Source organism: Astatotilapia calliptera, chromosome 4, assembly GCF_900246225.1.
Source record: "Astatotilapia calliptera chromosome 4, fAstCal1.2, whole genome shotgun sequence".
Classification (NCBI taxonomy): Eukaryota; Metazoa; Chordata; class Actinopteri; order Cichliformes; family Cichlidae; genus Astatotilapia; species Astatotilapia calliptera.
The window spans coordinates 11,174,047-11,188,093 of record NC_039305.1 but is presented as its reverse complement, the minus strand read 5'-3'; the positions used below and the strand labels follow the sequence as shown (position 1 = coordinate 11,188,093).

The following is a 14,047-nucleotide window of genomic DNA, read 5'->3' as shown; positions in this document are numbered from 1 at the left end:
CTCGACCTTTCTGAAGCTTCTCCCCACGGACCCTCACCCCTCCCTCCGGTTCCCTCGGCCCCGCTATCATCCCTCCCACAGTCCCGCTCTCGGCGTTCCTGCGCGATTCACCTCCCGGTCCCTCGGTTTTTCTGGTTCCGTGCGTTTTTTTCCCTTCTACACTCCCGGGACACCCTCAGTTATAATAAAGTTTATTTTTTGTTCTCTCGTACCTCTGTGTGTGTGTGTTCTGCTCCTGGGTCCAGCTTGTGTGCGGAACTTCGGTTCATGACACCCTCTGGCTGTTCCTCTTGATCTGCTCCATCTCCTCGTCCTTCTCTGACAGCTTCCTGTCAATCTCACCTTTTACCTGGTTTAGCTCAAGCTGAACACGAAGGATCTTGGCCTCCTCGTGCTCGAGAATTAGCTCTCTCCACATCAATCATGAGGTCCTCCACCTCACCCTGCAGCCTCTGCTTGGTCTTCTCCAGTGAGGCACACTTGGAGTTCACAGCCTCAATGGATTCCTCAGCCTCCTGCAGGCGCTGGGCAAGCTTTTTCCTATCGTTTAAATAATTTTGTTTTTATTAAGGCTGAATTGGTTGGTTTTAAGTCTGAAAACTAATTTAAACAATGAAAGTATGGTGACTTACTTGGCCTCCTCCAGCTCCTCAGTTCGCTGGATGGCATCAGTCTCATATTTGGATCGCCACTGAGCCACCTCACTGTTGGTCTTGGACATTCCTCGCTGCAGCTCAGCCTTGGCCTCCTGCTCCTCCTCAAACTGCTCTCTGAGCAGATCACAGTCATGACGTGCTGACTGAACAGCATGAGCCAGGGCGTTCTTGGCCTTTTGAACACAATCAATGTCAGATGGACAATTTTAATTAAAATCAATTTTAAAGTCTAATGCTGAGAGGATGAGATATTTAAATGGTAACAACTAGGAACCAAATTAGAGGACAGTCAACCTGATTTAAAACTTATGTGTTTAAATTAGTAAGTGCTATGATATAAAAGAAGAGAGAAAATATTTCAGACCTTCACTTCCTCCTCAACGTGTCTCTTCAGTTCCTCAATCTGCTGAGTGAAGGCCTGCTTGCCCCTTGTGAGCTGAGAAATGAGAGCTTCTTTCTCCTCAAGCTGGCGACTGAACTCACCTGAAATTAAGACACATAAATTAAGCCTACCGGTAGTTTGTTTGATTTTATCCACTGATTGATGGTACTTTTATGTCAACTCAATGTGAATAATTTCCAGAGACAGACTGTTTTTTTGTTATACATCACTTACCATTCTCTGTCTGAAGTCTCGCCTTCTGGGCATTAATGTCATTCAGCTGACGAACATTCTCATCATTTTTGACTTTGAGTTCACTTAGTTGATCCTCAAGAGTCCTGCACATTTTCTCCAAGTTGCCCTGTCAAAACGGTTAACATTTTAAAGACTGATTACAATCAGTTATAGAGATTCAAATTTTTACATTTTTAAAATCTCATGTTATTTTACCTTATGTTATGTTATGTTTATGTTAATCTTTTCTTATTTCAACAGTCATTCATACACAGGAGTTTTAGTAATAATAACATTATCACATCTATGAATATCTGCTTTTAAAGGTTTTGAAATGTGAAAAAAACAAAGTCTTTTTTCTATAAATACTGTCCGCACCTTTGCTTCAGCAACAGCCTCCATGTTGCTGGAGAGGTCATCAATCTTCATCTTGTACTCGCTCTTCTCTTTCTCCAGCTTCTGTTTGACACGCTGGAGGTTGTCGATCTGCTCTCCGAGCTCTGCTACAGTGTCAGCCTGCTTCTTACGGAGAGCTGCTGCAGTAGCTTCATGCTGCAGAGTTGATTCCTCAAGATCACGACGCAGTTTCTGGAACTCAGCCTCTCGCTTCTTGTTCATCTCAATCTGAGCAGCTGTTGCTCCACCAGCTTCCTCGAGCCTCTCGCTGATCTCTTCAAGCTCCCTGGAGAGGTCGGCTCTCTGCTTCTCTACCTTAGCCCGAGCTGCCCTCTCAGCCTCAATCTCCTCTTCCAGCTCCTCAATACGAGCCTAGTTTGAAATTATTTGGATTTATCGATTAGAACCTAAACTAAACTAGGTTTTTGAATTATAATGAACAATATTCTTTATGAAGACTGGTCGTTAGTGTTACCTGAAGTTCTTTGATCTTCTTCTGAAGTTGAGCACCAAGGGATTGTTCATCTTCAATTTTGCTGAGAAGTTGGCTGATTTCAAAGTCCTTCCTTGGTGTGGAAGAAGTATGGTTTTACGATCATAGTCCATATGATTATTGCAATGCAGTGTGTGTAAAGAAAATTATTTACAAAAAAAGCCCTACTTCTTGATTTTCTCATCAGACTGCTGCTTGTCATTCTCCAGATCCATTATGGATTCCTGGGCCAGTTTCAGATCTCCCTCCAGCTTCCTCTTGGCTCTCTCAAGGTCCATGCGGAGCTTCTTCTCTTGCTCCAGTGAACCCTCAAGCTATAAAGTCATGTCAGTTGATTCAAGTGGTTGGTATGACAATGATTTAGTACTAAAATTCTTTCCATAAAAAACAAAAAACAACAACGTAATTTTTATAGTTTTCTTACATCATCAACTTGCTGTTCCAGCTTTGTTTTGGACTTGGTCAGAGTGTTGACTTTGTCCTCCTCTGCCTGGAGATCATCCAGTGTTTGCTGATGGGCCTCTTGTAAGCCTTTCTTCTCCTTAGTCAACTTGGCAATTGACTCATCTTGAGATGCCATCTCCTCTGTCAGGTTTTTCACCTGAAACAATGTGAATACATTAAGTTTAATTTTGTTCGAGATTTTGCTGATTATTTGATCGTTTAACATGTATATTCAAAGAACAACATTACATGTTTTAATTGAACTAAGTATACAATCAAAATGAACTGAACCTTGTTTTCTGTGGCATGTTTCTCCTTCTCCACTTTGGCCAAGGTGAGCTCCAAGTCATCAATGTCCTTCTTCAGCTCAGAGCATTCATCCTCCAGCTTCCTCTTCTTAGCAGTCAGCTCAGCATTGATTTCCTCTTCATCCTCCAGTCTCTCACTTGTCTCTTTGAGTTTTGCTTCAAGCTGGATTTTGCTCTTAATGAGCCCCTCACACCTTTCTTCAGCATCGGAGAGATTGTCAACTTCCTATAATACATGTTGAACACACAAGTTAGATTATTTGTGACAAAAGTGTAGTTAAAATCATAATTTTAACTACACTTTTGTTTTAGCAAATAAATAATCAGAGGGAGAGACAAACATGTGGTCTTTTTATATCTACCTTATATACATGAACTATAGGTGCAATGTATACTTTTCTCTACTACTTACTGCAGCCACTTGAAGTTGCAGGTCATTCTTCTCCTGCAGCAGGCTGACCATCTTCTCTTCCAGTTCCTTCTTCTTAGCCAGAGCAGCAGCCAGGTCTGTCTTCATCTTATCATAGTTCTCCTTCATGTTCTGCAACTCCTTCTCAGTCTCAGCACTCTTCAGAAGAGGCTTGATCTTGAAATATACTTTCAGCCATGGCCAGTTCTTGACATTCATGAAAGAACGGATGTTGTACTGGATGGTGTAGATAGATTCTCTAAAAACCAAACATGAGAGTGTTACTTTGTGTCGTCGGATCTTAATATGAGGAAGGAAATACAAAAGAGAATACAATAGAGTTTACTATGATAATGTTACCTCCTCTCCATCATCTTCACAAACTCTTTCCTCATGACGTATCCTCTGCAGAGAGCCTGAGTCATGGTCACCAGCTCAGCCAGTTTCTCATCTCTCAACTCCTCAAGAGTGCCCAGCAGACCAGCTTTGAAGAACACCTATTTAATCATTGAAAACATAAGTACAAGTACAAAGGGACAGTTTTTGTTAATGTCTATTAATATAATGAAGTGTACCTTTGTGTGCCCAAACATGTATTGTGTGTGATCCACATCAATGGAGCCAAGCAGCTTCTCTGAAGCTTTCTTGTTGTCAATGAACTGTCCCTCAGGGATGACACTGGCATTCAACACTTTGTATCTTCAAGAGAGATACAATTACAGTTGTTACTTAGATTTTTCTTCCATCATATTCAAGTTTGTCCTTTACAACAACCATGAAACCATTTTTCCTTTCCAATATTGTAATGTGCTGTCACCTCTGCTTGAAGTCACCATAGAGGATTCTGCTGGGGAAACCCTTTCTGCAGATTCTGATGCCCTCCAGTACACCGTTACACCTCAGCTGGTGGATGACCAGGAAGTTCTCCATAAGGCCTGAGAGTCAGAAATGCATAATGTTTCAAATCTTTTCTATATTCTTACTGTCATTTTTACAGTTAATATTACTGTAGGGTACCTGGGGTCTTTGTCTCATTGGGAATCAGGCAACGGACAAAGTGAGGATGAGTGCTTCTTAAGTTGGTCATCAGCTTGGCCAGATTCTCCTGTAGATCAGCATCATTAGATAATAGGTTGATACTATTTAAAAATGAGCATTTAATTTACACACATATCTATATCTATCTATATATCTATATATATATATATATATATATATATATATATATACATATATATATATATATATGTATATATATATATATATATATATATATATATATATATATATATATATCAACATTCGAAAGAAGGGACTGCTCTCACAGCTAGAGATTGACGAGGTACAACACAAATGCTACGGCAAGGAGGAGTCAGGACGCCAGGTCAAGGGGGAGATATCATCACCCCCACCCGAGATTGGGTACATAGCCCCAAGTGCGATAGGAGAAGGATCATTGAGTGCGAGAGGAACTGACCTGAAAAATAGGATCATGGCCAAGCTTGAAACCTGGATCCCCCATAGCCGGTTACCAAGATTACGTGAAGTACCCTCAGAAGGTCTGCTAGATGATGGTAATGCAGCACTACGGACAATACCTACAACCACGATTACCGACACTAACAAGCTGATCTACAATACGGCAGCAGTGATCAGTGAGATGCTTGGCTACAAGTTGAACAGCCACAAGGGGCAGTACCCTCCATGGAGGAGGAGGCTAGAGGGCAAGATCAAAGTAGCACGGAGGGAGGTTAGCCAACTAACGGAGTTGCAGAAATACAGCAAGCTGTCCATACCTGAGGCCTTGGAAACTGCCAAGCAAAGACTCACAGCCTTGGCCACCCGGTTGAGGAGGTACACCAGAGAGATAGAAGGCAGGAGAATAAACCAGCTGTTCTCCACAGAACCAGCAAAGGTGTACTCTCAGTGGCAAGGGAACAATAATAATAAGAGAACAGCACCACCAAGGCTGGAGACGGAGCAATACTGGAAGAGCATATGGGAGAAGGATGCAATTCATAACGGCAATGCTCAGTGGCTAGTGGATCTGAGGGCAGACCACAGCGACCTCCCTGAACAGGGTCCAGTAACCATCACAGTGGCAGATATCCAAGAAAGGGTCTCCAGTATGAAGAGTTGGACAGCACCAGGGCCCGACATGGTTCATGCCTACTGGCTAAAGAAGCTGACTGCACTCCACGAGTGTCTGGCAGCACAAATGAACCAGCTGCTAGTTAACGAGAGACACCCGGAATCAAATCATATCGCATCATATCGGCTAAGATGAACAGGCACATGGGTCAATACATGAGCGGGACACAGAAAGGAATTGGCAAGAATACCAGAGGTGCAAAACACCAGCTACTGGTAGACAGAACAGTCAGCCGAGACTGCAAGACCAGACTGACCAACCTGTGCACTGTCTGGATTGATTACAAGAAGGCCTATGACTCAATGCCCCACAGCTGGATACTGGAATGCCTAGAATTGTACAAGATCAATGGGACCCTAAGAGCCTTCATCAGGAACTCAATGGGGATGTGGCGTACAACACTGGAGGCCAACTCCAAGCCCATAGCACAAGTCACCATCAAGTGCGGGATCTCCCAAGGAGATGCTCTGTCCCCACTGCTGTTCTGCATAGGCCTGAACCCCCTCAGTGAGATCATTAACAAGACTGGCTACGGATACCGATTACGGAACGGAGCAGTTGTCAGCCACCTCCTGTACATGGATGACATCAAGCTGTATGCCAAGAGTGAACGAGACATCGATTCACTGATCCACACTACCAGGCTATACAGCAATGACATTGGAATGTCGTTCGGACTGGAGAAGTGTAGTCGGATGGTAACAAAGAGAGGGAAGGTAGTCAGAACTGAGGGGATTGAACTACCAGAAGGCAACATTGCAGACATAGACGACAGTTACAAGTACCTGGGGATCCCGCAGGGGAATGGGAACAATGAAGAGGCCGCTAGAAAAGCTGCAACCACCAAGTACCTGCAGAGGGTCAGGCAAGTCCTGAGGAGTCAGCTGAATGGTAAGAACAAGATCTGGGTCATCAACAAGTACGCCCTGCCCGTGATCAGGTACCCTGCTGGGGTAATAGGCTGGCCAAAGGAGGAGATAGAAGCCACTGACATAAAGACAAGAAAGCTCCTTACCATGCATGGAGGGTTTCACCCCAAGTCCAGCACCCTGAGGCTGTACGCTAAGCGGAAGGAAGGGGGCCGGGGACTGGTGAGTGTCAGCACCACAGTCCAGGATGAGACAAGGAACATCCAAGAATACATTGGGAAGATGGCCCCAACTGACCGAGTGCTCAGTGAATACCTCAGGCAGCAGAAACCCAAGAAAGAGGAGGGAGACGAGGAACCATCATGGAAGGACAGGCCCCTGCACGGTATGTACCACCGGCAGATAGAGGAGGTGGCTGATATCCAGAAATCCTACCAGTGGCTGGACAAAGCTGGACTGAAAGACAGCACAGAGGCACTAATCATGGCAGCACAAGAACAAGCTCTGAGTACAAGATCCATAGAGGCTGGGGTCTATCACACCAGGCAAGACCCCAGGTGCAGGCTGTGTAAAGATGCCCCAGAGACAATCCAGCACATAACAGCAGGGTGCAAGATGCTAGCAGGCAAGGCATACATGGAACGCCATAACCAAGTGGCCGGCATACTGTACAGGAACATCTGTGCCGAGTATAACCTAGAAGTCCCGAGGTCAAAATGGGAGATGCCCCCAAGGGTGGTGGAGAATGACCGAGCTAAGATCCTGTGGGACTTCCAGATACAGACGGACAAAATGGTGGTGGCTAACCAACCGGACATAGTGGTGGTAGACAAACAGAAGAAGACGGCCGTAGTGATCGATGTAGCGGTTCCGAATGACAGCAATATCAGGAAGAAGGAACACGAGAAGCTGGAGAAATACCAAGGGCTCAGAGAAGAGCTCGAGAGGATGTGGAGGGTGAAGGTAACGGTGGTCCCCGTGGTAATCGGAGCACTAGGTGCGGTGACTCCCAAGCTAGGCGAGTGGCTCCAGCAGATCCCGGGAATAACATCGGAGATCTCTGTCCAGAAGAGCGCAGTCCTGGGAACAGCTAAGATACTGCGCAGGACCCTCAAGCTCCCAGGCCTCTGGTAGAGGACCCGAGCTTGAAGGATAAACCGCCCGCAGGGGCGCGCTGGGTGTTTTTTATATATATATATATATATATATATATATAAATCTATACATACTCTGAAAAGAGCAGACACGGTCTGGAAGGAACCACCCTTCTTCTTGCCACCCTTTTTGCCACCACCACCAGCAGCCTCTGTTTTCATAAACAGTAAATTTCATTACTGGAATTGAAAAAATATTTTTCACTGTATAATTTTAGCCTGCAGTATGCACATTGTAGCTATCTGTACTGGACATGGGAGTTTGTGAGCACTTTTTTTTCTTACCTTCAGCTCCAGCATGGGCTGCGTACAGGAAGCCCAGCAGTTTGTTTGAAGACTTCTGGTAGAGCTGCACAACTGAGTCATTCAGTGGGTCCTTGTTCTTGTCCAGCCAGCCAGTGATATTGTAGTCCACTGTACCAGCATAGTGAACCAGGGAGAAGTGTGCCTCAGCCTTGCCCTTTCCAGGCTTTGGTTTCTCAAATGCTTTGGTCTTGCCAAGATGCTGATTGTGCAGCTTGTTCTTGAACGTTGTGTCAGAGGCCTTGGGGAACATGCACTCCTCTTCAAGGATGGAGAAGATGCCCATTGGCTGAGAAAATGGCACAAATCATATTAAAATTTCAAGGGAGGTAACATATGCAACCACATGTACATTTCTTCCTGAGCAGCTGTTTACCTTCTCAATAAGCTCAATGCAAGCAGCCAAGTCCATACCAAAGTCAATGAACTCCCATTGAATGCCTTCTTTCTTGTACTCCTCTTGCTCCAGGACAAACATGTGATGGTTGAAAAACTGTTGCAGTTTCTCATTGGTGAAGTTGATGCAGAGTTGCTCCAAGCTGTTGAACTGTAATAGTACAACCATGTCTAACTTCATGGCAATAAAGTCTTTAAAGTTTAAGAAATGTGTTGAAATGTTTCAAGTGCTCACATCAAAGATCTCAAACCCAGCGATATCCAGCACTCCAATGAAGAACTGTCTGGGCTGCTTTGTGTCCAGCATCTCATTGATACGGATAACCATCCACAAGAACATTTTCTCATAGATAGATTTGCACAGAGCCGAGACAGCATTGTTGACCTGGCAAACAAGAATTTATAATTATACAAAACCATATGAATACAGCTATAATGTTTATAATTATAATATGATTATACAAGTCTCCCTTTTATGAATTACCTGTGGGACGGTCTGACCTTTGGTCACCATCTCATTGCCAACCTTGACTCTTGGGTAGCACAAAGCTTTCAGCATATCAGCCGAGTTCAGGCCCAATAGGTACGCAATCTTGTCAGCCACTGTTGGATTAAAACAAATCATTATAATACCTAATAAATACAAATACTTCAAACATTTCTCCATTATAGAAATTTTTCACAATACCCTCGGTGCCATCAGGTTCAGCCTGCTCTTCACGCTGCTTCTGCTTGAATTTCATGTTGCCATGATGCATCACAGCACCAGTCAGCTTGTAGATGCTTAACTTCTCTTCACCAGTAAAGCCCAAGATGTCAATAGCAGTCTGTAAGAAAAAAATGAAATCAGCTATCAATAAATAAAACAAAAGAAGATATTTATGGTTAAGTATAAGATTCTGTGTCAAATGTGATTTTACATCTGTTGCAATGAACTCCTCCACATCATCGATGCTCTTGACAGTGATTTCACCCTGACTGATCATTGGATAGTCATAAGGGTTAGTTGTGATCAGAAGAGCCTCTGAAAGGAGAAATGAAGTTAACTTGTTTTTTTGCTTAGAATGTGATTTTAATGGTTTTAAAATTTAAATTTAGGTGTCCTGTCAGCATACCCAGAAGCTCAGGCTTGTGGCCTGTCATCAGCTGATAGAAGATATGGTAGCTCCTCTCAGCAGACAACTGGAAGGTGACACGGGACTTCTCCAGCAGATCTAAGGACAACAGATTAATTTTGACACTGTAGACATGAGACATCACAGTCAAAACTGCAAAATGGATCATACATGCATTTATTTCCTTGGCTGTCATTGGGCGTGTTTGAAACTTTTTTCAGTTCTGTTGCTTTACTTATAAGTGCTTCACAGTATACCTTATTATACTTTAAATGTTCCGTGAAAGTTGCAATATGTTCCTACTTATACTTACACACGATAACTGCTGGGTTACAGTATATAAACTTATATATATAGCGTAACCACACTGTTCATGCATCCGTGTGTTCCACCACAACAGACAATATTACTTCTTCTGAAATTAAGTGACTCATCTCTTTATGTGCTGTAAAAATAACTAAACAGATCTGTTACATAATATTTAGGTTTTTTTTTTGGTTGGTTTGGGGGGGGGGGGGGGGGGGGGGCATTCTGGGACCTATCAGTTTGATTCTCATTCCCCAGAGCTCGAATACATTTAAGTGACTAATTAAATATAATTTCTATCACAGATAATGGTAATTTACACTGTGGTTCAAACTTACATGTTTCAATATCAGCTGAAGACAGCTTGCCAGATGTGCCAAAGTGAATCCTGATGAATTTACCCTACAGGGGTAGATCTTTATTAATATTGCCTTTCATGAGAGCAAGTAGTAAAAAGCTCATTTACATTAACTCATTTTAATCACTTACAAATCGAGAGGAGTTGTCATTCCTCACAGTCTTGGCATTACCGTAGGCCTCCAACAGAGGGTTGGCAGCAACAATCTGATCCTCAAGAGAGCCCTGCAAGAATATATTGTGTTTATGTGAGCTGATCTTCCAAAATTGATTTTCTTTTTCTGTCACAAAGACTTTGACGCAGAATAAAGAATCTACCTGTATTTTACCAGCTGCTGGCTCAGCCTTCTTAGCTCCAAAAGCTGCAATTGTTGCAAAGTACTGGATGACACGTTTGGTGTTGACAGTCTTTCCCGCACCGGATTCTCCACTGGGGTTTAGGGGACACATTGTTAAAATGCCTTTATATCGTTTTTATATATTTTGCATACAGTTTTTATTATACTCACGTAATCAGGACAGACTGGTTCTCACGATCTAAAAGAAAAACATATAAGCATGTCTTGAATAATCTTAGTATTCATTTATTTCCTATCACTTATAAGTAGCTATGTGGTAAGAAGCAATTTTTTTCACGCAATGATTAATGGTCATCTCTTTAAGTAGAAGTCCTAAATGCATTTAAAGGCTTTAATAGGAAATTGAGCTTACCAGTGAGCATGGCCTGATAGGCATTGTCAGAGATGGAGAAGATGTGGGGTGGAGCCTCAATCCTCTTCTTTCCTCTGTATCCTCCTACACATGTAGCATCATATACAGGAAGCCACTTGTAGGGATTGACGACAACGCAGAACAACCCAGAGTAGGTCTGTATCATAGACAATAAATATCATTTAAACATTTACAGATCAGCATGATACTTTCCTCTCACACACAGCAATGTGAAAACTTACGTAGATCATCCATGATGCATAACGCTCTTTGAGGTTAAACAACACAGATGGCTCATTAAGGTGGGTCATCATGGCCATGTCCTCCATCTTATCAAACTTTGGAGGGTTCCTAGGGTGGATTTCATCCTCCTTTACAGTGACCGTCTGAATAGAAAATTAAGATCACTTAGAAAAAATCAGCTTTCAAAGTTTGGCACTATATATTTGACAAATAGATAAAGTACATTGATAATTCATCTACCTTTCCGTCGTCTGTCTCAACAGTGGCTTTACCACCCTCCTTCTTGGTAAGTTTCCCCTTGACATACATCTCATCAGGAACAGTCACAAAGAAGGCCGTCTTGGCATCAAATGGAGCAGTCTGGGCCTCAATCCTCTCCTTTTCTGGCTTGCGTAGGTAAATGGCCGCCGCGCCATACTGCGCCATCTCCGCGTCTGTGCTCATGGTGGCACTTTACTAAAGACTGAAAATATGATGGATTGACACATAAATCATTTACTGTACTTATTATACAAACCATAATTAACATCCATTCTTTTTGATTCGTGGATTTTACCTCAGCTGATGCAAACAGAACTTCCTTGGTATCCTGTGTATGTCAAGGTGCTATAAAATAAGTAAACGTATATCAATGGACATTTTACTCTTTAATTTAAGAATCCATTCAAAAAGTAAAATTTTCAGTGTCAAAAAAAAATTTAATAACTGAACACTTAAAAATGTAAAATATAAACTTAATGAGAGCATATAATACACAGTAGATAAAACATGGTAGCTGAATCCTTTACTGTACTCACCCGTCTTAGATGCCCGTCAGCTAGAGCAAATGTCCAGAGCTGCTGCTTTTATAGACAACGGCTCTGCTTCCTCAGCATTCACACTCTCCTTAGTTTGGTCATGAATGTCTGACACCTTGCTTCTTGATACTGATATGGTCAAAAATAAATGAATTGTTTTGATCCATTTTCCACATATGTAATCCCTCTTTTCTAATACAACATACTTTCAAATATAAACAATTCAGCTGTATTCCTTAGTGAAAAAAATATTGCCAATGTATTGTGGTTTATTTGGTATATTTATTTAAGTGATTATGCTCCTAAATATGGAAAATGTAAGAAATGTTAACAATATAGTTAGTGGTAAATTAAAATAGTGCTCTGCATGGTTTTGGGATTATTCATTCTAATAACTTTTGAAGATAAATGGATATTAATTTGATACAGTTTATACTAAGCTTGTGTGTGTGTCCAACTATCTTTGATATTTTGATAGCCAGTTTTAAACTTCTAGTGCCACTGGTGTATAGTTACAGGACATAAAAATCATCAGATTTTTATGTCCTGTATGTATCCTGTGTGTTATATATAGCTACCGGGAACATAATATTAAAAAATGTATTACTATAAAATAATTTGTTATAAATACATTTAATTTCTGTGTGGATAGAAGTGAACGTACAGCTTTTAGCTTACAATTTTGATAAACTAATTAAATGATATATTCTTACAGGAAGGGAAAATCTGGGATCATAGAAAGGATTAGCTTTTATTTCTAAAGCTTGCTCAAACTTGACTTAATGTTTGCTATCTTTCTAGCAGAACATGAGATACTATCATGGTCAAAAATAAATCCAGCAAAGGACAGGAGGAGTGGTTTGTGGTTGGCACAAAAGACAGATATATTTATTTTTCAACAACACAGAAGTACCCACAAGTACCTATACCTATTGGTAAGGTAAGTCCATGGTCAAATATCAAATGCAGTATGTTGTGTGTTTTCACTGTAATTCCAAGGGCCAGTAGAATTGCAACAAAACTGCAGAGCAGACACACAGCATTACAACCAAAAATGGAAACACTTTTTGATCTGCTTTTTATTTAGCCCAGTGCTTTGCTAGGTGTACAGTATTAAGTGTCTTACTTCTTACTTACTAATATCTTAATACTTTTGTGAAAATACTATCGTAGTCCATATCGAGTCATAGATGAGTTTCTTTTGCTTGGACTTCTATCTGGACGAGTGCACTGAAATTTCTTAATTACAATGGAGCTACTAACTCTCTCTCATTAGAGAGAGCTAGTGATGAGTACTGTCTGATCACTTAGACATCTATGGATGCCACTAACATGCACAAAATCCCCCAATTTAATTGACAGTTCTACACATGAAGTCTCTGTGATCCCTTCACCATTCACAAAGCCTTAAACTCTAATGAGACAAGGATAAGATCCCTTTACTATGATGAATGACAAATCAAGTACTCTGCCCAAACGAAAGGTCTGACAACATTATCCGTGGCTTCTCCAGAACCTTTCACACATGTCTCAAGTGCTCAGGATGAAGTCATTTGCAAAAAGCACAGAGTGTCAAATGGTGGGCATCATCCTCAGCCTCTCTGGTAGGGTCTATGCCAGCATGCTGCAGAGTGTGTCTTTTAGTTGAACCTTTAATTAAGGAGGAACAATGCAGTTTTTATCCTAGTCATGGAACACTGGACCTGGTACTTCTTGCTATTCTTTTTATCCACATCACTTCATTATTATTTTCTTTTGTCACACCTTGCTATCCTGTTGTAGAGGTGAATAAAGTGTCAGGCAGGAACATGAGTTTGAACCTGGAAATCAAAAGGATGATTCTGAATGTTGTCAGTACATATGCCCCACAAGTTGGATGTCAGTTAGAAAAGAAAAAGAATTCTGGAGTAAGTTGGGTAAAGTGGTAGAGAGTGTTCCTGGGGAGAGAGTGGTGATTGTATCAGACTCTGACAAATAAAAATGGAAAGGGCTGTTGTGAACAGATATTTCAAGGAGAGGGATGACCATAGGGTGACATTAAAGAGCAGAGGAAATGTCCAGCTCAAAATTTCAAATCCTCTTCTACTCTTCATTTTACTTTGGGGATTGATGGTCCCCACAAGTATAGTAGTATGCCAATTTTCTGTCCTCACAAAAATGTCTAAACATGTACACACACACACACACAGACACACACACACACACACACACACACACACACACACACACACACACACACACACACACACACACACACACACACACACGCGTATAGATAGATGTGCTGTGGGGGAGATATCAGATTTTGTTAGAGGTCTGTCC

At 41.8% G+C, this 14,047-nt stretch overlaps 2 protein-coding genes across 2 annotated transcripts; both read right to left on the bottom strand.

The window, feature by feature from the left end:
• Positions 1–275: 275 nt before the first annotated feature.
• Positions 276–832, bottom strand: LOC113021527 (myosin heavy chain, skeletal muscle-like; the record flags this gene model as incomplete). Its single annotated transcript, XM_026166285.1, has 2 exons — positions 276–540; positions 633–832. Coding segments are annotated over 2 exons (381 nt in total), but the record flags the coding sequence as incomplete, so codon positions are not given.
• A 147-nt stretch (positions 833–979) lies between these two features.
• LOC113020569 (myosin heavy chain, fast skeletal muscle-like) lies at positions 980–11,749 on the bottom strand. Its single transcript, XM_026164644.1, has 28 exons — positions 11,726–11,749; positions 11,485–11,534; positions 11,169–11,391; positions 10,928–11,071; positions 10,686–10,842; positions 10,484–10,511; positions 10,107–10,404; positions 9,956–10,019; positions 9,312–9,410; positions 9,117–9,220; positions 8,885–9,023; positions 8,681–8,799; positions 8,432–8,581; positions 8,177–8,347; positions 7,783–8,089; positions 7,573–7,649; positions 4,340–4,427; positions 4,140–4,257; positions 3,898–4,021; positions 3,683–3,819; positions 3,326–3,581; positions 2,897–3,139; positions 2,586–2,762; positions 2,330–2,475; positions 2,144–2,234; positions 1,651–2,040; positions 1,273–1,399; positions 980–1,139 (listed from the first exon to the last, which is right to left on the bottom strand). Exons 3-28 carry the CDS (start codon positions 11,370–11,372, stop codon positions 1,015–1,017), a joined length of 4,083 nt encoding a protein of 1,360 aa, XP_026020429.1. The 5' UTR covers positions 11,373–11,391; positions 11,485–11,534; positions 11,726–11,749; the 3' UTR covers positions 980–1,014.
• Between the last annotated feature and the right edge of the window lie 2,298 nt (positions 11,750–14,047).